General features: G+C 28.9%; 2 protein-coding genes across 3 annotated transcripts in view; one reads left to right on the top strand and one right to left on the bottom strand.

Moving 5' to 3' along the window:
* Nucleotides 1–15,772, bottom strand: part of LOC112684143 (amyloid beta A4 precursor protein-binding family B member 1-interacting protein-like) — a 40,529-nt gene extending 24,757 nt beyond the window's left edge. The window contains exon 1 of one of the 2 annotated variants that reach the window (XM_025555476.1): nt 15,150–15,772. The gene's annotated coding sequence lies outside the window, so the exon portion shown is untranslated. Of the gene's footprint in view, nt 1–1,870; nt 2,030–15,149 lie in introns of those variants that run through there. The other variant, XM_025555477.1, reaches the window with a different exon arrangement.
* Nucleotides 15,773–23,705: 7,933 nt separating this feature from the next.
* LOC112684144 (growth factor receptor-bound protein 14-like) overlaps nt 23,706–25,805 on the top strand; it is a 102,771-nt gene continuing 100,671 nt past the window's right edge. The window contains exon 1 of the mRNA XM_025555480.1: nt 23,706–23,734. Within this exon, the coding sequence (XP_025411265.1) occupies nt 23,721–23,734 (14 nt within the window). The 5' untranslated portion in view covers nt 23,706–23,720. The remainder of the gene's footprint in view (nt 23,735–25,805) is intronic.

Raw genomic sequence — 25,805 nt, 5'->3', positions numbered from 1 at the left:
AATTTAAGTAAAATATTACATGTTTGTTGATTATATTATAATGTCTTTTTGATTATATAAAACTAATATGATGTAACACTGGAGGTAACCATTTAAATTTGTGTGTCATATTTAATTTACTAATTTATGTTTCAATGATTTATTAAATAATAATTTAGTTACGCGTTTGTTGTTCATTTAAGATACATATTATAATTTTTTTTAAATACCTCTATATATGCGAAAATTATCATGTAAAAGGTTTATATTATTTTTTTTAAGTATATTAAATGTTTTATATAGGTATTTCTTGGATTTTTTTTCATTAATAATTTTTATGGTAAACTACATTTAACAATTATTATTAAATGTATTTATTACGCAATATTATTTCATAGTAAATTGTTAAAAGTTTAAATAGGTATTCCTTAAATTATAGTAATATTTTAATATATTTAATTTATGTACGAATACAATATAAGTGATAATTATACCTTAAATAGTACATAATAATGCTACTTAATATTATTTTACTAATTTAATTTGACAATGTGATAATGCACAATGAAAATGTAAACTTATAATATATAAATATTATTTTTACATAATTATATTTGTTAAGTTCAAAATCAAATAACTATATTGATAATCAATTTTCAATTTTACGAGTTTATACCACATAGAAAAATTAAGTGATTATATTTTTTACCATCATAATTTAAGTGTTTTAAAAATTAGGTTTTGTAAAAAAAATTAAGAGAAAAGTATAAACATAAATAATCATATCACATGTTTGGATACAAATATCAATATAGTACGTTAAACATAACTTTTTGTACTACTTATGTAGATATATTTAATTTAAATAACAATTTCAATATTTTCTTATTTTATAAGATTTTTTTGTGAAGGTATTCTATTTTAAAATAAAAAAATAAAAAACTATTTTAAAGTAAATCTCTTTTAACCTCTGAATTAAATTAAATAATATTCAATTATTCAGTCATCCATCAAGATATATAGTGCTAAAATAATTTTTTAAAAATATTACGATTGCTATTTCCCGTCATAATCAAAAGGTTTTTAAATTTACCGAATTAGTAATCTCGGTTAACTTTAAAATTTATGTTATTAAACCATGAAAATGTATTCAATAATATGAATATTGGTATATTATACTTCCTGTAAATGATTAAATTCCTGTAAATTATCAATAAATAATAATATATTGGTTTCGAAACAAATCATGATTATATCACTACACAGCAAATTTATTTAAAATTAATGAGAACTTTGGTCTGAGTAAATTAAAAGAAGAACGTTAAAAATAAACACAGGTATATATAATAAATAAATATGCATATTTGAATAGTAAAAATGTAAATTATTCATATGAGACTTGTTCAAAATATACACATTTCAATATTACGCTTTGATATAGTCACTTATAATTACGAACTATAACAGCCACTTATACCAAATAAATAACTTGTAAGATAAATCCTAATGGTATCGTAGATAGTTATAAATATTTTGATGAATTTTGACAATAAGATTCGTGCATATGAAAATTTAAATAATAAATGTTTGTGAAGTTCAGTAAAATGTTTATGAAAAATAATGAATTTATTAAGAAACGCAACTAATAGATGAATCAATTAGCTGAATGAAAATATGCATGGACCACGAAGTGCGTATGTACACGTTCACGCACAATCCGTGTTATATATATATATCATTCAGATTTTGAATTATTTATGAAAAATAAAATATTTTAAGCCAATTCAAATAGACGACGTGATAACACGTTTTGTGGAGATATTGATTGTGGTATACTACGAACTACGGCGATGATAATAATATTACTATGTACACACGACCAGACACTAACCTATGTGAACGTATCTTGACCACGACGAACAGGAATGGTAAAAAAAAAATTAAACACCAAACGCAAACTACGCGCACCGTTAAACACGACCGGGCAAAATATGATAAACTCGCGGAGAAGACATATCGTGTCAGCGCGAACGTCAGCTTTATACTGAACGGTCGACTGAACCGCCGCAGCTCGTACCGCAGAAACGCGCATGCAAATTGTTGTATAATAATAATAATAATAATAATAATATAAACGTGTCTCGAGTGAGACTTTGCGATAGGAAAACGGTTGGAGGTTATGCTATTATTATTATTTTTTTTTTCCCGGAGATAACCGAAAGTATAATGCGATATTACTTTTATCTAAGTGGTTTTTGTACACTGATTTATAACAATATTCGTATGTTCCTTACATACATAAACTTGCATCACGAACATAGTCGAGAAAATTAGACAACCATTGTCAACGGTTTATTAGCAGGTCGTATAATCAAGTATACAAAAGTTCAGCAACATGAAAATTCACTCCAATTAAAAATATAATTTTTCGAACAATATCCTGCACTTTCTCGAAGGATTTATAAAAGTTGTACTGATATAAATTTTTGATAAATAAATAATGTAATGTGCAAGACTTCTGCGTATGGAATAATGTAAAAACAAACAGGCAGAATAAATTTGATGTGGCCAAAATAAAATAAATCATGAAATATGAAAGATATAATTATTAATCCTAAATGGCAAATCATGCATTTAATCGAAGAATCATATTTAAACATTAGATTTTCTAAGAAATTTCTAGATATAAGCCAAGCTCATCATAAAATAAAAAAAAACGTTTGACGTTTAAAAACACACACACGCACACACATCTAAAATACATTTCATTAAGATTTTAATGGTTAATTAACGATATTGTATAATAAAATCCTATGTAAAATTTTGTATTTAACTAAATATAAAATATGCTAAACATAAATTTCCAGAAATAATCTTATATATTTTCAACATAATGTGTAAAATTAGATATTAACAAAAATATTAAACTCATACTTCACAAACCTACAAATAAGAGTTTAAAACAATATGAAGTTAATTAAAAAATTCTATAATACTTAAAGACCTAGAATAATATTTCGAAATAATTATTGAATAATTACATTTATTAAAAAATAGTTTTATTTATTTAAAAAAATCAATTTTGATTTTATGTTAAGAATTTAACATTAAATGTACTATGAATCAACTTCACTTCCTGTATAAAGTCACAAGCTTACTATCTACCTACATACATCAAAATGTATGTATATTTATTTATTGTTTTATGTGAATAATTCATTTTGAAGATGAATAAATAATAACAATAATAATAATAAAGTTGAGTATTGATTTTATATAGCAAAAAAATAAACTAAAACAAAATTAATAGTTAATCCAAACGGGAAAAAATATAGGTATTTATTAAACTATTTCATAACTCGTAAGATATAATTTTCTGAAAACATTAATTGCTTTATAACTTTTTCATGTTATATAAATTATAATTTGTGATGTTTCATATCAAAATTTTCCTACGAAAACAGCACCAGTTTCCGGTGCACTTCTTCATAAAATAAAAGTTTATTCAAATTTTCTTTAACCTACGAGAATATAATATAAATCTCATTAAGAATAACACCATTCAAATCCGGATTAATAATATTAATATAAGAATACATTTAAAACAAGTATATGATGTAAATAAAGAATTTATTATACTAAGGGTAGTGTATAGCATTTCTTTTTACAACTAAAAATTGTGAATTAATTTCATAGTAGATAAACACGATAAACCAAAAAAATTAATTATCATTACTCATGTATAGAGTATATCAGAAAACACTACCAAATCGTTACATTCTGTATAAAAACATAGATTTTTATATTTTAAAGAAATTGTATGAATGACTAAACAAAAAGCATTCCAATTGTGCTAGTTAAAAGTAATCTAATAAAATTAAAGTATGTATACCTGCATTCACTTAAGGTTCTTAAAGGAATGTATAAATATAAATATATATATAAATATATTTTACTCACGAAATATATTAAAATGCATTATATGAGTCATTATATATAATGGCATATTCTGCAGATTAAGCAATATGACTTAATCTCTCAAATAAAAAATACTTAGCGATAACTGCAACGAATTATACGTATGATTTATATCAATTGACAGTTTTACACTATAAACACGCATATGCTTCAGTACCTGATGAGACGGTATAAGGTGTGTATTAAAGTTAATATTTTAAATTGTGTAAATAAATTTCAGACCAGATCATATCTGACAGCACGAGATTTCACACTTGAAAAATACATAAACAAAATATTGTCATAATTTTCGCTGGTTAAAAATGTCAGTAAGTGATTATATTAAATATTAACAAAACTAATAAACAATATTTAATTAAAGTAATGAAATTAGTAATAATTATTAGTAGTGAATTAATTAATATAAATGTAACTTACTAACAATTGGTTTTTAAGTAATGTAAATTTATTCTTAATGTAAAGTGAAAAATATTGTTAAAATGTTTAAGTATTCAAATACTACATTTTTAGAAAGCCTATTTAATATCATACATACCCATACTTTATATTTTAACTATATTGACAAACCATGAAAATAAACATAAATGGTTTATGTTTACATTTATTTCAACATCAATATTTATATCCCCATATGTATGTATTCAACATCGATCCAAATTTAATAAAATAAATACGATTATTGCAATTAAATTATAGAAGTATATTTCTGGTAATATAAATACAAATAACTACGCAATTAAAGTCTAAGTAATAACCAATATTATATACTATGTATTGAAATTAAAAATACAATAATTGGAGATTTTATTTGATCCTGTAATATAATGATGGAATCAAGGGATCATGGAAGAAACTCTTAAAAAACGAACTATTCAATTAGTTCTTACAATTCACCACTAGAATGTTTTCATTAAGTAACTTCGGAAATTCAGTATAATATTTTTAAAAAATCAGCAATTTATTGCTATATTTACACATTTATAGCAAACATTTATAATGAAAATTCAAGAATTACCTAATTAGAGTTTTAATGGCAATCCACATTTTAAAATAAAATGTACACGCAGTTTAATGGATGTAACAGCTAACAACAAATACTTTACTAATTAAATATTATTTAATTTTTAAGTTAATCCTTTAATCTTTTTTTTCATTTATTCCATTAATGTAATATTTTTACAATTAACTGGATTAAACATGTAAGTTTAAACGTAATTTCGCAAAAACAAAGCTCTATATCTAAATGTTTTGGCATCACTGAATATATAGGAGCAGCCGTGAATACATAAGACATCACGTTTCCGGTACGTCCCACGTTTCCTGTTAGCTACAACCCACTTCTTATATTTTTCTTTCTCAAGACACCGGGTCACCCTTTTAAATTTCAATAACCATTGTTAAAGCTAACAGCAGAATAAACTAAAGACCCTCAGAGAAAAAAAACAGATAACCATTAATTTCGTGTTCCCCTATGCTTTAAACTACAATCGATTAGTGGAGGAATATAGTCGAATAACGTCGACAACAACCAAAACACCATAATTGTTTGTGCTATGAAATGAAGTAAAGAAATTATTTAAAATCTTTGATCAGATCGTTTTAACGCATCGTTGTTCATAAAACCTGTATACATAATACACGACACTCATATTCCGGTATCAATTAATGGTTTGAAGTTTGAATAATACAATACTAAAACTTACAAAGAAACGTCATTAAGACATTACTTTGTCATAAGAATTGTGATTTTATATGTCAATTTCTCAATTATAACCAAGAGAATAACATTGTATTTTAAATTAAAAATAATTTGATTTCGGCCTGGAGTGAATAATATTATAGTAAAGTGAACAATATAAAAATTAGGGTGAATTTGTTTACAAGTATTCCAGAACAACGTAGACCAAAGAAGAGGGCGGGTTATACATATTTATGGCTGTTTATGAATTTTTTAAACACCTCTTCGAAACATTAATGCTTTAATGCTGTTCTGGCGCCACAGAATCCCACGAAACCGACCTATTGTATCTCAAAACAAGTAACGTTTTTTTTTTTTTTTTTTTTAATATTCTTTCCTCTCCTACACAGATGAAATCACACTTCAAATAATATTATAACATTGTTCATTCTTCGAAAAAGTAAAACCAACACGTCCAACGAATATAACCAACTCTAGAACATTCGTCGTAATAGTAGATGACTCCAACTTGGGATAAAAATCTTATACCGTATAACTTATATAGTTTGTTTTTAGAAATGTACTACAAAAACAAAAGGGTGTCATTCGGAATAAACCAAACGTAAATTAACCTTGTATAGTAAGTTATTGATCACTTATTTGCCACATTAAATATATATAAATGTTTGACCAAATTAATACAATATATTCGTATTTAATTTCCGTGACAAGAAAATATTTGAAATATCAAATACCTAAATAAGTACCTAATAACATTATTCCTGGAAGTTATAATCTACTATAGGATGACAAATGACATAATTATTAAAGCATAAGTGTTTTTATCATACGCAACAAAATATTACAGATAAAATAGATATTGACAAATCATAGTTACAAGTCTATTATTTCTACAATTTTATTAATACATACTCGTAGGTAGAAAAATTGTTACTATAAAAAACATAAGGTTCGAAAGTATTTTACCAAGTGATTAACTTCTTGATTATTACACTATGTCTATAATTACAAACAATGAAATTAATGATAATAACGTTTCTTTTTATACGTGATATTTTATTGACAGAACTGTTAACAAAATATAGTGTAATGAATATAATATCATGAAAAACAACGTACGTGGAATCAATGTTATTGTGTTATTGTTTGAATTTACATATTTCATCAGATTAATAATGGACAAAGAGTAGGAATATCAGAAATCAGTAAAATTAACTAATCATTCAACTATCGATGAAAATATGAAAGAGAATAAAAAAGTAGATCTAAATTATAGTTTAATATTATTTCCTAATTTGTAAACTATAACATACATAGTAAAATCTTGTGCGGTATTAAAATATAATCATATATATATATTACTAATAAAATTATTTTATTATTTTATTTATAAGCAAAATGTAGTCGAGGTTCTTATTCAATTATATAGTAAGATAAAATTATCTTATAATTAAATTATTTTGAATTCTGAGAAGAAATGTTTATACATTTTTCACTGATTTAGTAGCATTTTTAAATGGTTGGCACAGTAGAAAGTACATTACTAATCCACTTAAAAATAATTAAAACGTCGCAATACACCCCTTGTGTTAAATATATTATGGAATGCCATAAAATATTTCCGGACACTTGAGAACAAGTAGATTATTTACCAAGAACATGGGAAACTCGTCAAGCATAATGTTTATAACAGGCTAAAATATTTATTTTCATCATACTTTCATCATACTACTAAAGCTCGACTATTTTTGAATATAAAAAAATCTGGTTTGATTAATTTCAAGAAATTATTTGAACTAAAGTATAATTTATAAGGTGCAGTATGTAAAAACAATTAAAATACAGTCTAAAATAGCTTAGTTTAATATATATTAATATTTCACTACTTTTATTCAAAAAAAAAAAAAAAAATTATAATATTATTGTTAAACTACAAATTGAAATACTCGTAATTGTCTTTTGATAATATCCCTGTATATAAGTAATTTAAAATGTATAAAATGCCATCACGAGGAAATGTGTACATAGTGATCGATATAGGCTTGGTTAAAAAAAAGTCAATAACAATTCATAATATTTGAGGTACGTACTTTACTTGATACAATAAACTACAGATACGTGACTAGAATAGTAACGTGTTTATCTATTGTTATTCTTATAGCTATTTTACGTCGTTATAACGTTTAGGAAAACTATATTTCTTTGACGCGCGTGTCATTTTCATCGGATAATATTTTTTAAGTTATATTACTTTTACGGAGCAAAATGAATTAAAAATAAAACTCTTATATAAGCATTTTATCTCCACGATAAATTTTGAGCCAAACGAGCGATGTATTTTTAATCTTTTCATAGATTTGGATGGAGACTGGAGAAAGCCTCAAAATATTCCAACCACTAACTTAACTGGTCGGAAAGAGAACATTAGAGTAACACATTTTTTAAATAATCTAAGAAAATTGTACAACCTCAGATGACGTTATTACTACTGTTATTATGACCATTATAATTTATAATTGCAGCGAAAATGTTTTGTGATATAGGTACAGTTTACGAAACTAACTTTCTGACTTAGAAATCGCAATGAATTAATCAGAAAGAGCGCAACGAATTAAAACGTCATAAAATATAATAATTCGAGTATAATTTCTTAAAACCGGAAAATTTAACGTAGACTTTGAACACCCTGAATTCTCCACAGTCGATATCAACGTCATATAATAATGATGTTTTTAGTGGCAATAACCGTCTAATAAACCTTTTGTCTCAATGTACTCCAATGCTACACGGGTTGGCTTACTAAGTACAGCCGTCCAACTATTGTTTATTAATTTGTTAATTGTGCAAAAATTTTTAGAAATTCGACATTAGGTTTAACGATAGTACTGACTCAGCGAGAACGACGTGATTTATTTACGGTCGAACGATAGCTAATGACGTTTATAAGTACTAAATTGTATTATTCGGCGTGGTGCGCAGTTAACACAATTCGTATTGAACTGCGACGTATAATTTAAACGAAGTATGACGTATTGGAATTATACTCTTGGCATGTACATCAAGGGGTGTGCAATTAGTTTTAACCATTTTTCTCCAAAAATAAGATACTATTTTTCTCCAATGTCCATTTTCCATAAAAAAAAAAAATAATAATAATAATATAATTAATCCTGACCATTATCCTCCAATAAAGGAATTAAGAATAAAAATAAGTAATTTTTATTTTTGATATAAATTAAATAGTTGACAAAAATGTATTTATAAATAAAAAATAACATTTAGATACCTAAAATTGTTAATAATAACATTTTTGCAACGAATGAATTGTAATCATGGTTATAGGTATAAAGAGACAGAGAACAAAGAAAATTTTTATAAAAAAAAAAAAAAACGAATATATTTATGTGGCTAAATATTGTGAACCAAATTCAAACTGATATTCATTGTACAATAAAAAGCAAACATCTTACAAAAAAAAAATTAAAAAAGTACTACCGAGCAAAAAGTAAAATAATAATAATTATAATTAATAATAATAATAATAATAATATATAAATAATATAATATAAATAAATAAATATATAATAATATATTAATAATAATTATTAATTTGTCTAATTTTGCTTTATGTTCAGTAGAATTTTTTTTTATAAGATGTATTATCTTTATTTTACAATGAATATAAATTCGAATCTGGTTCACAATATTTAGCCACATAAATATATTTGATTTTTTTTTTTCATAAAAATGTTCTTTAAAACTCTATTTTATAATACGGTAAAGAGCACTGATTCCGGATAAATATTTTAATATTAGTAGGAAAATTGACATAATTTTAGTCAAAAAAAAAAAAAACGTCCGTCAGGAAGAAAATGGACCCGCTTACATAGCAATATATATTTTCATAAATTATGTAACATTTTTAAGAAAATTTATTACATAAAAGATAATTTATGTTTAATTTAGTTTTATATGTTAATAATCGAAGATAATTTTGGTTATGGAGTGGTATGAGCATTTCCTTGTTTGCATTTCTTCAGGTAGTAAAAAAATTAGTTTCACAGTTACAGTTTGAAAATCGGAAACGGTCGATTTTCATGGTTGTTTTCTTGAGATAAAAAATCGAAAGATAATCATTTTCATTTTCATTTCGTCCATCGATTGTTTACAGTTATTTTCTTAAAATGTCGGCCGGAAAATCACATAATTATCTTGATAAAAAAAAAATTGTAGCGCGAAACTTTTAGGTGCACAATAACCACGGAAGAGTTTGATCAGAGAAATAAATAAAATTACCATCGGAAATCCGGTGGCGTAAGCAATACATTCGTCTGTCGGGCTAAAATTCAGAACGACAACCGAAACCAGGGCGGGGGAAACGATGGACTAAAAATACGATCGAAATCTATATGCGCTGTAGCCTACGACGTTGGACACGATATCGAGGAAGCGACAAGAGCCTTTTCTCGATGTCGCAGACACACGCTGTCGACAATGCTCACGGCGCGCACGCCCGTGTCGTCGTAACACCATTGTGTTGCGTAACACGTCGGGAGGGCCGTCGAACTCGATAGCGCGTTCCGCGTATCCTCCGCCGCAGGACGCACTCCTGCGGACGAGGAGGAAGTGCGCCGCAGCAAAGTGATTGATACCGCGAACGTATGAGATCAGCCGTCCACTTTCGGGTTGTTAACGTGTCGGCAGTGGATTTTTGGTTTCAATTTTTTTTTTTCATTTTTTTCTGGCCCGAGTTCAACGCTCCGTCGTCTCGCGCGGAAAGAGAGGCTAGTCTCTCGTCACGTCGGCCGTGCACCGCTACCCCGTCCGCGTGTAATTAACCGACGGACCGCTGCGATAGGGACGGGTGGTGTTCTAATTCGGGTCCGCCCGACACACACCGTACGTACTCCCGCCGGCGCCGCGCGCGAATGATGCTCGTTCATCGTATGCTAAAATAAGCGTGACGCGAACGTCCGCCTAGAAGGAATGCGCGGGCACGGCGACATCACGTCACGGACACCACCGTGTTCCCCGAGAATTCCGCAACCAACCATGCGGTAGCCCTTTGTCCCCGGCGGGGCCGCCTGATTTAATAATTCGCCATGTAAATGTGTCACGCGCAACGGGGAATCGGGAATGGACACGAGTACGCAGTATTCGAGAAAAACACTTTTGGCGGGTACGATTTTTTTTTTTCCATTATCAAATCCAACTTATTCGTCATTACGCTGCTGAGAAAGCAATCCGCTAAACAATACTAACCTCCCGCCACCACTTGATGATCGTCAGCCGCGGTTTGGAACCATCGAAGTCGACGGATGATTAACCCGCGCCGAATTCGCGAACGTGCGGACGACCAACTCGGAGAGACGCAAGCGCGCGGTGACCGTTTAAATATTTAAAACCCGCGTACCGGCCGATACGCGGCCGACACGTGCAATCGCTGCTGCTGCTGCCGGTGTCGAGATTTATTCCGAGTGCGTACGGTGAAAACGGTTCCTCTTTTAATCTTTAATATTCATGTAGCCAATCTCTCGACGTTCGAAATTTGAGGGAGCTACGGACTTTACGATTTTTTTTTTTTTAAACTTATTTCAGAGCCCGTGTCATTTTTAATATAAACATTTTCATGCAACAAAATTCGTCCGAAAACACTTTCCGGAAAGTTATATAACTATATATATAACGAATGTAAAACGGTTAAATGGTAAACCCAATACATTTTGACTATTTTCTTCTAATTTTGAGGAAAATAAACGAAGGAGATCAAAATCTTATGTTTACCGACACTTATTTTTTTCAACGACAATACATGGTATTTAATGGAAGAATTGGTATAATTCTAAGATTAAATTACTAATAAGTCATACAAATAACCTTATATACTAGTATTATATACACTACAATTATAAGTACTTGACATAAAATAATTATTATATAGACAACGCCCAAAAATTAAACATATAATAATATTAGCTTAATATACAAATGTGACATTAAACATTGCTACATTAAACTTAACCTTTACAATCCATACACTAAATAATATAAAGACAATACTTGAACACTGAACAATAAGCATTTTCATAGGCCCATTCAGTGTCTATAAGTGAGCCAATACTTATGTTAACCACAAGTTATCAAAAAGTGAGTTTTATTAAAGTAAATATTTTGTTCACTTTAAAAATGTGTTTTTAATGTTAGTGTGTACTTTTAACTTTACAGTACTATAGAATTTATATAATAGATGTTACATTTTATCTCAAGCTTTATGGATTATCCATCATGTAAGTTTGTACAAATTGTATAAGCGCGAGGCGAGGAATTTATAGTTAATAAAAATCATTTGTTTTCGTTAAAACATACATAATTTTATCAAATCTGTACTTTTCTTAGAGAACTATACAAAAATAGAAACATGTAATTAAATAAATGTATAAATAAATAAACAAATAGTTTATTTATAGATATAAATAAATAAAAACTTAGGCCTACACAAGGTTTATAGTATAGTATCAGTTTATTAACTATATAGCCTATCATTATATTTGTAAAGTACGACTGGTTTCGAATTAAAATTTCATAGTCAGACATACGAATATATACAAAGTTAACAAAACCACGGCTGAATATGAAAAAACAAATCCCAACTCAAAGTAAGTAAAAGGTTAAGCTTTTATTTATTTATTTATTTCTATAAATTAACTAAGTATTTGTTTATTTATTTATATATTAATTTACGAGTATTAACCATTTCATTATTATTAATTTTAATTTAATTTTTTATTATTTTATTAATTAAACCGAATTAGAGAAATCCGAATCAGATAAACAATGTTGTATACTTTTTCATATTTTCCATACAAAGAACTGACTGAAAGAACAAATTCCATTATAGGTTCTTTTTATCGCTATACTTATAACAAAAAAAAAAAAAAAGACTAAAAGAGAGATGATGGGAACTATTTGTAAGTGATACGAGGACAGATGGTGATATTCAAGGGGTTGATGGGACATCGATACTCGTAGAGAACTAATAGCTCTTGATGAATTTCATTTAATAATCTCAAATGTCATTGTTTTTGGTTTTACTTAAAGGTCGATAAACATAACGCTAACTGAATTGTAATTCTAAATATTATTTTAAAACATAGCTTGATCGGAAAACATTTGATTATATAGCTCTAGGATTCAGCTTATTAATATTTTTTAGTGAACATATTTTCAACCATTATCTACTTCCGTATGAGAATCCTTAAATACTCCACTGGCTACTGTGTCGAAAACTCAGCGGTTTGTAAGGATCAAGACAACCGAAACCCGTTATGATGGTCGCGGGACACGAGCGATACATATACGTGCGTATACACAGAGGTGCATATTATGTATTATTATAATTGTCATTATCATTATTATCTCGGTCACTAGGTTTTTAATTTATCAGGTTGAAATCCTATTTATAAAAACACTTTTCTCTCTCACTCTCTGGCATGACCCTTTCCCAACGATAGGATATTCTTTATTTTGACCCACGTATACTCAGTTTTTTAACAGTTTTACAATAGTATATTATTTAAGTTTTTTTTTTTTTTTTTTTTTTTTAATTCAGGTCACAATATTGTTACTATTTAAACATATTTTTTTTCAAACTTACTAACAAGTATCTAACCTCGTACAGTTATTATAATTATCGTTATAAAACATTTGTCAAATTGGTGACTCACTTAAACTTCCTGCGTGGTACCGAGTTTACCTATGCATATCACCTCTATCGTATATTTGAGTGGTTTCTGTTGTTTTTTAAAAAGACACTTGATAAATTGATGTCAGACATTATTACATACATATCATTATTATATGTTTATCTGAAACCATTCATTGGCACTTGAAGGCATAAGTTGCGTTTGAGAAAAAAATTAAAATACCTTCAAAAAACCGTTTTACAAAATCATTTAATGGATGACGACATAAAAACGATCATTGAACGTTCAGAAACTATTAAGACAATGTACTATAATCTTGAAGGTCTGGAATATGTTCGATCGTAAGAATTCAATTGTATATTGCTATAACTGCATGAAAATATAACAAGAGGAAAACAACGTGCACGGAGGGTTAAATAAGTCTTATCGACCATCACCCCTCTGCTACCGAAGTATGAATACGCCGAAAACAAGATGATGGTTTTGCCCACGTTCCCGCGTACTCAGAAGTACAGCATCCGTCAGCGATATAGCACGTACAGGAGTGCGAAACCAGTTTTTGCGCACGAAAACGGGACGGGGTACCCGGACAACGCGGCCGCGGACGCCGTTGGCATTTGAACGTCACAGAAGGTTATCGGGTGGCGGCCATCATCGGTCCTGTTGGAAATTTTCATCGTGGGACCATCCCAGCGTGGCCCCGACGACCCTGCGAGGCCTAAGCGACACAGTGTGTCCCGGCGCGCAGCGGAAAAAATCACCAGCAGAAAACGCACACGTGCGCACGGCATGAGAGTACGCCGGGGTGCGCGCGTGCAAGAAAAAAACGACCGGGAACGGCGGCGACACGTGTGCCGCGCAGCAGCGACGACGGTTGAGTGACGGGTACCCCCCCATCCGCGTCCCAGGAAACGCGTCCGCCGCGAACACGAGCACAAAACGCACAGTACATTATGTACAACAACAAGTGACATAATAACGTAATGACGAAACGGCCGCGGAACCCGCACGCACGGGCGTCTTCCATTATGATAATAATACACAATATCATCGTGACGAATACTCGATACTCGGAAATATCTCATTAAACCGGGCGCAGCACTGACCCGGTAACCACTACCGTTTTACATTATGTAATTTGTGTAATATGTATTTGTGCACTGACGTAGCCTCGAAAGGTTTGGAATTCAAAACCTTCGTTGGTTCTATTGCTATTATGTTTTCTATTTTCTCAATCACGAGTTTAAAAACATTTTCCGTACAAACGCATCCATCATCATTTTTCTCTTCGTGAAAGATTCCTCTTAAAATTCCTCCGGCACACCAATAATATCAACTCGGTGCATCGTGCACCACGGAATGAATATAGCGCTAATAGTATAATTGAACGTTTAATACATCAGGATTGGTGGGACCTACGGTCGTTAAACGGTCGTTTAATATAACGCTATGTCGCAATCGTTTAACGCGCCTTTGTTGAAAAAAAAAAACAAACACAGTGGACCCGGGTGCGTACAGGACGAGTCTAAATACACGCACTGTCGTGTTGACGTAGACCGTCGGCCGACGTGTTTGAAATTGCATTTTTAACGAGACGCCGGCGAAAACAAACGACAATAACAATAAATAACCTGATAACGGAGTGGTGGTACTCGCTATCAATATGTAAACAGAGGAGGTTTTGAAACGTAACAAAAGCAACAATAATAATAAATAATAATAAAATGTTCGCGTACAGCACTGGTGGTGGTGGTGGTGAAATGGGTCTGATTAGAAATAATCGGGCTTACCTCGTGAAATCGGTCGGGGAGAAACGCCTTTTTCGGAATCTGCTCGCAGCCGTCCGCGGTCGCAACAATTATTGTCACGACTCGGAAACGCGACGGCGGAACGGACGGGAAACCGAACGCACCGCGGCTAGGACGTGCGCGGGAACGTCGGGAGTCCGTGACGTGCGGACGACGGACGGGTGACGGATGCGGCGTTTGCGACGGGAACAGGACGGTAACGCGACGGACCGCGACTTGTCGACAGCATTTAGAGACGAACGGGTAGGGGGACGGCGACGACGGAAAATCGGTGTAACGTTCGACCGGCGATAATGGATTTCGGCGGGCTCTGGGATATCACTGCGAAAAGGGAAAAAATCGAAAAAAAAAAAATCATGAAAACCACCAAACACCGAACGCGACGTCCCCGCCCGTGACGATTACTGTCGCGAGCGCACGAAAACGGTAACGTACGACGACACCGCGGCGAGCGCGCGAGGAACACAGTTACGGTACGCGATGCGGTAGGCGCGCGCTTGATAACACCGAAGCACCGTCGCAGAGCGGTTAATAATGGTATAATACGAGATGAGTCAACGAACGCGCAATGCAGCAACGGCGCGTCGTGAACGGTCGTCGCGGACGGCGGGCCGATTGTGGCCGACGGCGCACGGCGACCGAGCGCAATAATCGACCGGTTAGCAGTGCGCCATCTGTCCGCGCCCGCGCGACCCCTCGATCGCCCTGCCCCGCGCGCCCGACGGTGGATGAGTCACCGGCGCGCGGTCCCGTTCGTCCGGTGCGGACGTCGGTGCACGGTCGACCGAGTTTTCGTTCCTGGCGCGCGGATGACGCATCCACGGCCGGCCACGGCCGACGTGGACGGTTCTCCCGTTTTCGTTCGAACAGTGGACGCTCTGACGAGACCCGAAAGGAAACGATGAACTCGACTGGTGCGCACTCGTTGCCCGGTTTTCTGCTCGGTGTTCCGTTTTGTTTTCGCAAGTTTTTCGTAAAACGGTCCGTAACGCGTTTCCGGATAAAACCGTTTAAATGTATGACATTCCGTTACGGAATCGTTTATAAATCGAACAGAAAACGTAGGTCGTTGTTTAACTGGCCAGTCAATCATTAATCAACGGCTCGCAGTAGGCCAAGACTATATAAACATTTAGAAAACTCATAAATGTAATGGAATTAAAGTATAAGTACTTCGTCAAATGCTTCACGGAAATAGAGATTATCGTACAATCAGAAAAATGTATTTTTCATTCGGCAGACATATTTAAAATATGTGTAAATGATTAACCGGTAAACAAACAATGGGCGCTAATATGAGCTTGATACTTTTTAAAATGTAGTCGGTACGCTAAACGAAGCAAACACTCGAAAAACGAATCTATTCATGCAAGATTGAAATAACGAACTCCAAATTTTCCGTTTCATTTGGTCTATTGGTTTTTTTACAATTTCATCTACGAAATTGAAATCTTAGCGTGATAAATCTAGCATTTTTGGGTAAAAGTAATGCCTGCAACTGCATTGTAAATGTAACATAATGGTTAACATTCATAATATTTTCATCTAAGTGTATATTACTCTTTTCCAAATAAATATTTACTCGTCTATCTATATGCTTTCTATATGCTATACGTCTATATGCTTTTTTTTCTTCCGAGGAAACTCCTTAGTTTTCCTTAGTGAATGCTATTTTTAAAGGACTAAATTACATGATTGAACGGATCTACGATTTTTCTAAGCGACATTTAATTAAGAAAATAAGAATATACAACAAGAGATCTTCGACAATTTTCCAAAAAAAATGGGAAAAATATGTTTTGACGCATTGTAGTAGGTAGTGTTTTGATTCTCAGATCCCACGACTCATATGGAATAAATATTCTGAGTTACTAACAATTTTTTTATACCACAAGTAAATTATCGAAGAACTAAATATTATAACTCTTACATCAAATACATTTTTCAATTTTCGTCGAAAATTAAAAATACAGGGCTTTTAATTGAATTTAAATCATTTATAGCAAAAACAGGTAAAATTTAAAAATTCTTCATAAACCACAAAACCTACTTCTAATCATAAAATAATAAAAGCCGGATCTATTTCCGAACATAACTAAATCTCTAAATTTCCATTGATAATGTAAAATATAGATACATATTATTTAAATTAAAATTTCGTAAAACCATCTATAACTTTAAATCTGTTAAAATAAAAGTACTTAAAAATAAGAATCTTACCTGAACTAGATGGTTCCATAATTAATTTAGAAGAATTAAAATAATACCATAGACAAATATAACTTTAAATCTGTTAAAATAAAAGTACTTAAAAATAAGAAACATACTTGAACTGGATGGTTCTATAATTAATTTAGAAGAATTAAAATAATACCATAGACAAATATGAAATCGTTATTTTGAATAAACCTTGTCTTGTCGTCTAGTATATTATAATCTTTATGTAATGTTACTTATGGAGTAGGATTCTACAATTTAAACTAATGACTTGTTATAGAATTATAATATAATTATATTATATATATTATATTATATTTTATTATTATATTATATTATGGGTAGATAGATAAGTTAAAAGTCAAATATAAACTTAAACCGCTTAATTTTTTTTTTTTTTTTTTAGATTTTAGTAAATAAGTTGTAGCTTTTTCTCTACTGTACGTTTATCGAATTCGATATATTGTTTGAAAATATAATATCATATTCTTTTAAAATATTTATCTCTTACTATAAATACAAATAGCTTACAAATAGCTTCCCTATTTATTTACGCTTATTTTTAATTTATAAATGCATTATTATTGAAGCTTCTATTAACTCGCTCAGTAACTTTTAAAAAGAATGTCTCTATTTGAAATACGACGCATTACTGTGATAAATCATCAAACTTTATCGTTGTTCCGTACTAAGAATGGTATTTTACCATATTCACCAAAATCTAAACCGATATAAAAATAGGCACATTTCATAAAAAGGATGTCTGGTTTTTATGACCGTATGGGTTTTTATTTTTATTTTTATTTTTTAATCAACTAAGACCACTAAAATTTTAACATAAAAATACCATTTCAAAGTTATTTATCACACTATCCAGCTATTTTCTTCAAAGTAATTTTTTATTTAATATAATTTTATGTATAATTTTTTAACACCTTTTTTAGTTTATCTCTGTTCTTCGACGCGTATTTTACTACCATTGCCCATTTGTGACCAGTGTGTAAAATGACTCCTCGTTTAACATTTTAATGTCAATTTTCACATCAAAAGTGAACAAAAGTTTACAAATAAATATGTTAATTCAATAATCTCGCCATCTGTTTATCAATATGTGGGTTAAGTTATCCAACTGAATACAGGAATATCCCTTTTTAGTCATATATCCCGTCAACCTAAAAATTTACTTAAGGACACCAAAATGTAACCCATAACTTTATTGTTGAAATATAATAAAACTGAACAATTATCACTTGAACAACTACGAACTGTATTATAAAAATGTAGGTACTTGAGAAATATTTATTTATAAATGATATAAATATGAAAACATATGTATAATGTATATCATGGTATATTTATTATTATTTATACAAACAACCTCAATGTCATAGGTTAAGTCACAATATTTAAAAAATAACTCCCTTAGCTTATAAAAAGCTCTATTTTTATAAGGATATTTTAATTAACACAAAACAATTCCATAAAATATGATAAAAATAGTCAAAGGTGGAACTAGTAATTTTTACGCATTATCATAGACCAATAATCAAATACACTTCGCGACAATTTTTTTCCACTAATTAATATACAATCATACTTGTTGAATTTTGAATCTTACATCAGTACTCAACAAAGTTAAAAACATAAAACTAGTTGTTAATAACTACAAAAATTACATCTTCTAAAATTTTACGCCCGGAAAAATATCCCCGTCTTCTACCCCCTAGTTCCGCCACTGAGAATAAAAATATTATGAATATAATATCTATAATAATGTTTGTGATTATAAACATTTATAATATATAACGAGTACACAAACCGCTAAACGTTAAAAATTAAGATTATTATTACGGGCAAGACCATTTAAACATGTCTTCGAAATATTTTTAGCCATAAGAGCCCATATAATATCTTAAGTTTGTATTCTGGTTTCATTTATTTTGTGTATCTCAATTCTCAAACTAATAAACTACGATATACTTTTCAATGATAACTGATATTATCAATACGTGTTTCTCTACAAATGAAAACCACAATAGCAATTTTTTTTAATATCACTACTATTTTTTATCACTCAAATGACCTAGGTACATATTATATCAAAATATGCTCTTCAAAATGTATCACCCCTAAATAAGTTTCTGGTTATTGGTTTTAATTTTTTTATATATTTATTCAATATTTAAATTAAAGTATTTCATACCTAATATAATATGTATATTCTACCCTTATCACAACCTACTAATTATGTCCCCTAGATATAGAACATATAACAAATATAAATTTTAATAAAAATAAGATGTCATTAATAATATAATATACTAACAAGTAGAGTACGGAATTAAATTAATTTGCATGTTTTACTGAGTAAATCAAACATTTGATAAATAAGCTACAAATTTAAAAGATACCTAAACGTGTTCAAAAATGAAATTGTATATACAACATATAAATGCATTTTTTTAAATAAGATGATGGGTTGCTAGGATAAATTATAGAAGGCTGCGTTGAAGGAAAAATGCTAGGGGAAGACCACGAATGGAATATATACAACAAATAATAGAAAACCAAGGGTATACTTCTTATGAAGAGACAAAGAGGAAAGAAAGTAACAGGGAAGAGTGGAGAATTGCTACAAACCAATCTCAAGATTGAATACTAAAGAAATAACATTTAAATTTTACTGCATAGTCTTGTTTGTTTGTTTTTTTTTTTTTTTTTAATGAGCCATCAATAAATAATATTTAATAAGAATTTCGTACTTTGAATATTTTAAAATTAGTTTTTTGAAAAATGTGATTGCAAATAAAAAGTTCAGACATTACAATAAGAAAAAAAAGAAGGTTGTTCAACTTTACGTAACTTACAGACGTATGGTTGAAATATATCAATTAAAAATAAATATCTCATGTCCAAATCGTAAATTGTTAGCTTTTCGAATCCGCCAGACCCGTAGAAATATAATGTTTATTTGTGGAAGTATTAAAAAATGTAATTTATACATGAAATGATTTATTGAATTATATTATCCTTACAAAACATTTACATGGCCTTTACCACTTCAAATTGTTTCTATGTATAGTGTTAACATTCATCAGTGTTATAGTGTTGGTGATACAACATTATGATAAAAATGGAAACTTTGATCTCCAAGCACAAATTTTGGTTTTATATATGATTTAAAACCATTTACCATTAACAAATTTTGAAAATTAAAAAAAGAATTAAATTAACGTATAACGTAAATATAAGTGTCTTTAAGCAATTATTTTGATAGATTTTGGAACATGAAATTCCGGGCTTTACAATAAGCATTAATCTTAGCTATATTAATATATTGTTACTTGGTGTATAGTACCTAATTTGAAATACATTTGATATTATATGCTTTAAATTTAAATTCGTGTTGATATTGTTATAAAACAAATTGTATATTAATTTCTTTAATTTGCCTATCATCATTAACAGTATCTTAAGTGTTAATTGTATATAATTAATTTTATAATTTATATAAATTTGTGTGCTATTTGTTTTGAAATTATTGTATCAATTTTTTTAAAATCATTTTGAAAAATAATAACTATTTTTATCCGAAACTATTCAAATAACTACCTACTTTTTATAATAAGTAATTTGTTAGTAAACGCTATAGTTGTCTTGAAATATTTTTCGAAAATATTCAGAAAAACATGTTAAAAATATAAAAAATAAATTTTATTTCTTATAAAATTTAAATGATTAAATTCAATTTATTTAAAACTTTGGAGTTGAAACAACTTCCAAGGCAAATCAGCATAATCATTTAAAATATATGTAATTCTTTATATGTACATAATCTAATAATGATGTAAAATACAAAGCCAATCTTTTAATACATCATCGAATATTTTAATACTACACAGTTTTAAATTAAATTTATTAAAATAACACTTACAGTAACAGCAACATGCTTCCCACGCTTATCATAACGTGAGAAGATTAAAACAAAGTATTTATTTATTATCAAAATTCTTAAGTTCATAGTTCGTTTTTAACTATAAGATTTAAACTATATATACAAATATATAACTAATATATTTTTAATTATTGTAATAAATACTCCAAGTAAAAAAGTTTTAAACAACATCAATAATATATAGTTCAATAATTTATTAAAAATATATTATACATATTTTTATGTGTATCATATTTTAGAGCTCATACACATTTTCAAACACAAGGTAGGTATAAAACATATGTAATGAGTATAATTGTGTTTTGTACATCAATATCGAAGTATTGTTAAGTACAATAATTGTTAAATTATTAATTAATTATTTATAAGCATTAATATTAATCAATTATTATAAATGACCTACATCAAAATATTAATTTCTACTTTAATTTAATATGGTTTTTTCATCTTCAAATTAAAATAATTATATTATTAAGTATAATATTGGACAGTAATTATTTTTTTTTAATTTATTTACAATTTATGAATACAGTGTTCGATAAATTCACGTTACTATATTATAATATAATAGTAATATAACTAATATATTTAAGGATATAATCAACGTGATAGTTTATGATTTGTGTATCTTATACTGCTTAATAAATATAACATGAGTTAAAAAAGTTACAATAACGTTTAATTATGAAAAAAATATTAACATTTTTAAACATATAAATTCTAAAATTTTATTAGAATGATAATTATGATGGTTTAAATTCTATTCGCAGAAAATAATTTTCGATCCACACATTATTCATACAGATTAAACTTTTAAAATTCTAAGAATTCAGTCAGGCTGAAATAGATAAATGAAATTACACTTTTCAAACTTATGTCAACTAAACGTTTCTAAACTTATAAATAATTCAAATATTAAATCACATAATGTTATCAAAATAAACTAAATTTAATAACGTTTAAATGTTTTTTAACGTCAATGTCAAATTGTCAAACGATATAAATTTTTCAAAAATAAACACTGCGTCAAGTTAATATCACATCAGCTGAATTTATGTACTTTACATCAAATTTAATTTGTAGGTTGTAATTGTAAATTTTATTTTTGGATCCTAAATGAAGAACTAGGTAGAAGAGAGTATTGATATCAACAAATTTTTAATTTATCTATGATCAATAAAATTATCCATCGGAAGAAGTTTCTTGAGGTATATATTTTAAAATCATATATTAAACACAAAAGGTATGTTTTAAAGAAGTCACTTTTTGATGTTATTAGTTATATTACCAATATAAAGCAAAAATGAAAAAACTTTGCAAAGATGTTGATCTTTTTCTTGTTAGAACGCTTTTAAGAATTGAATTACATCGATTATTTAATTAGTAATTATGTTTATGTATAATTCACATAAATAGTAACGTAAATAGTCCATGTAAATTATTAATAATGATTGCTTCATATCTAACATCATACAAATATGGTTGTATGAGTCGTTTGAGTGATTACAATAAAGTGCTCTGTCAATCCACAATACATATTGTCTGTACTCAGTATAGATAGTAGTAAAATCCTAGTACATTTTTTAACATACTTTTATTTAAAATACTGATCAATGAATGTAAAATTAAAAATTAACACGCATCATTGTTTAAAACGCATTTATAGATTTCAAACAATGGCAATTGAATAGTGAATAATGCTTGATACATTTTTATTATTTATTTGCGACTAATCGCTAATATATTATTGTATTAATGTAATATAATTTTTTTTTACAATTTCAATTTTTTTTTTTAATTTAAAAATAAATGCCAATATAATAATCATAAGAAAATATTTTTACATAAATTAGACCTTTTAACAGATGGAAAATATTAAGATTACGATGATAAAAAAAAAATATTTTATTTTAAAGATTTGAAATTAAATATTAAATGTTCACTGTTGCGCTGCATTGGTATAACCACGTTTCTGTCTTCCACGTCGTCTTTATTTTGATTTCTCCCACCGAGCAAACCAAACGATCTAGGGTAGTGGTATTATTGCTTGCAGTCCACAAATATGGTTGGCCATACGTATAACCACTACGACAGTGTGTCAGTAACAATTCTTTAGCGTTCACCATTTATTTACACGTGTTCGTACTATACACAGTTATGAAGCCAATTTGTAATTATAATTTCATAATAACCAGTTAAAATCGAATAGATATTCGATTACTTTTAAGCATTCCATTTGATTTTTGCAATTGTTTTACGTGTTTGGTGAATTAGTGAAATTAAATTAATAACAATTATTATATTTGATGTTACTGCATCAATCTCGTGTGTTTTTTTTTTTTTATTATATTTTGGTTACTGGTAAACTGTATGCCTACGCAATGCTATCGACAAGGTCTGTATAATTAAATTAAAATGAAACTAAAAAAAACATATCAATGGTACAAAATTGAATGTTGATATTGAAATACTTTGAACGTACACACTTCTAAGCTTCCCGTGAGTTATTTCGTCATTAATGATTACAATTTTAAAACTAAATTTATAATTTTCAAATTACAATGAAACTTAATAGCATTGTGAATTTTATTTCCATTTCAGAGTTAAATTTAAATATAAACTTTATAAGAGTGACGCGAACCCTGAAATAGCTCTGTGATTATGTTTTTTAATCAGTTAATTTATACAGATTATCGCATATTTATATAGATTTCTATACTCTTTTACGTATTATGTATTATCGTTGTCTCATTTGACTAGAAATATGGGTAGGATCGATTTTATGATATCGATTATTTTACAATAACTTTAATGCTTAATGTGTACTTATTTAAAAGAACTTTGTCAATATTTATAATCGATACTCTTTGCACGGCTAATTCACGTACATATTGTCTGTGTCATCAATGAGACGGTAATCTTTATGCAATAATCTGTATAATTAAATCATGGTTAATGACGATCTAGCACAATTTACGGATTCGCGCAATCAATGAAATTCATATTTATTTAAATTTATCCACTAATATTAGTTATAGCTAATAATAATTTTATTAATAGCATTATATTCTGTGAAACAACAAACAGTTTTCATTTACATTCAATAGTGCGTATTAGTTCATTTTTACCTTATTTACATTTATCTCATAACTTAATTAATTTTAATTGAACTTTCAAAATTTTATTCATACACGGGTTATCAAGCAAAGAAGTCATATCCCGTGCGAAATGATCGTGTCATGATTAGTGATTGATGGAATTTGAAAGTCAAACAACACGGAATAACCTTTTCAAAATGCAATCAACAAAAACGTGATGTAGTTCCAGTTATACGGCATATCCTCAAAATTAGTCATCAACTCATAAGCGTTATCGTGGTCACCGTCCACTCATTATCGGAAGAGATAACCTAACCTGTTTTCTAGAAATGTGATAAGCCTACGTAAAGACATAAATTAAATTTTCCTAGTGATCATATTTATTATATCTACATAACAACATGGACGTTGACAAATATATAAAATAGAAATAGATTATACTATAAGTCATAATTTATTATCAAACTTAAATATGTTAAATTATTATCTTAACATAAATTATAATTATACTTTTATTATTATTATATTTATTAAACTAATTATTACTGTTTATGTATGACTACACTATAACTAATTAAAACATTATATTCAATATTATTTTACCAAAAGTTTCTTTTACAATTTTAACTAAATCTCTAGTATTGGTAAATGTAAAATATTTTCCTGGATCTTGAACTATTTTCAATGCAATTAATTAGCTTATGTAATACTATATAACTCAAATTTATCAGAAACTAATATCAAGAGACGGAACTCCGAACGCTTAATTCATGAAGACATAAATGACGGCGGCAATATCAATATACGAGCATAATGATAACCAATTAGGAATAAACTACTTTAAATTTTCCATCCAACAATTGATGGTAGTATAAAACAAAAATTAATTAAAATGTCACAACGTAATCCAATTTTATGATATTCATATAATATTTCAACACAAAGGCTAATGAACAGTGACGTTATGGAATGTATGAACATATAGATCTATATATTGAAAATCTGCATTACCTAATACAGATTAGGTTCAATTTAAAACAAATAATAAAAATGTATAATAAATTTAAAAACAATTAATCTTCAGCAAAAAGGATAAACAGTGATATGGAGACAGAAATGATAAAAAAAATTATATTTTGATTGGCACACTCACAATGTTATTTTAAAATAAAAATATTATTAAATTAAAGAGCAAAATGTTTGTTCTCCGTCATTTGGCTCCTCGCTCCTCGGAAAAGATATTGATGGTGGCCTACAAGGCCACATGGATAACAAATTGACATACTTTGAACTTAATATTAGTTCTTGGTATTTCTAGAACAGTAAGGTTAACCATATAAAAAAATTATTTTAATAAATCTGAAAGCA

This window comes from Sipha flava, unplaced genomic scaffold (assembly GCF_003268045.1).
Source record: "Sipha flava isolate LNK unplaced genomic scaffold, YSA_version1 241_pilon_pilon, whole genome shotgun sequence".
In the NCBI taxonomy this organism is placed as follows: Eukaryota; Metazoa; Arthropoda; class Insecta; order Hemiptera; family Aphididae; genus Sipha; species Sipha flava.
This window is presented reverse-complemented; position numbering and strand designations above follow the sequence as displayed.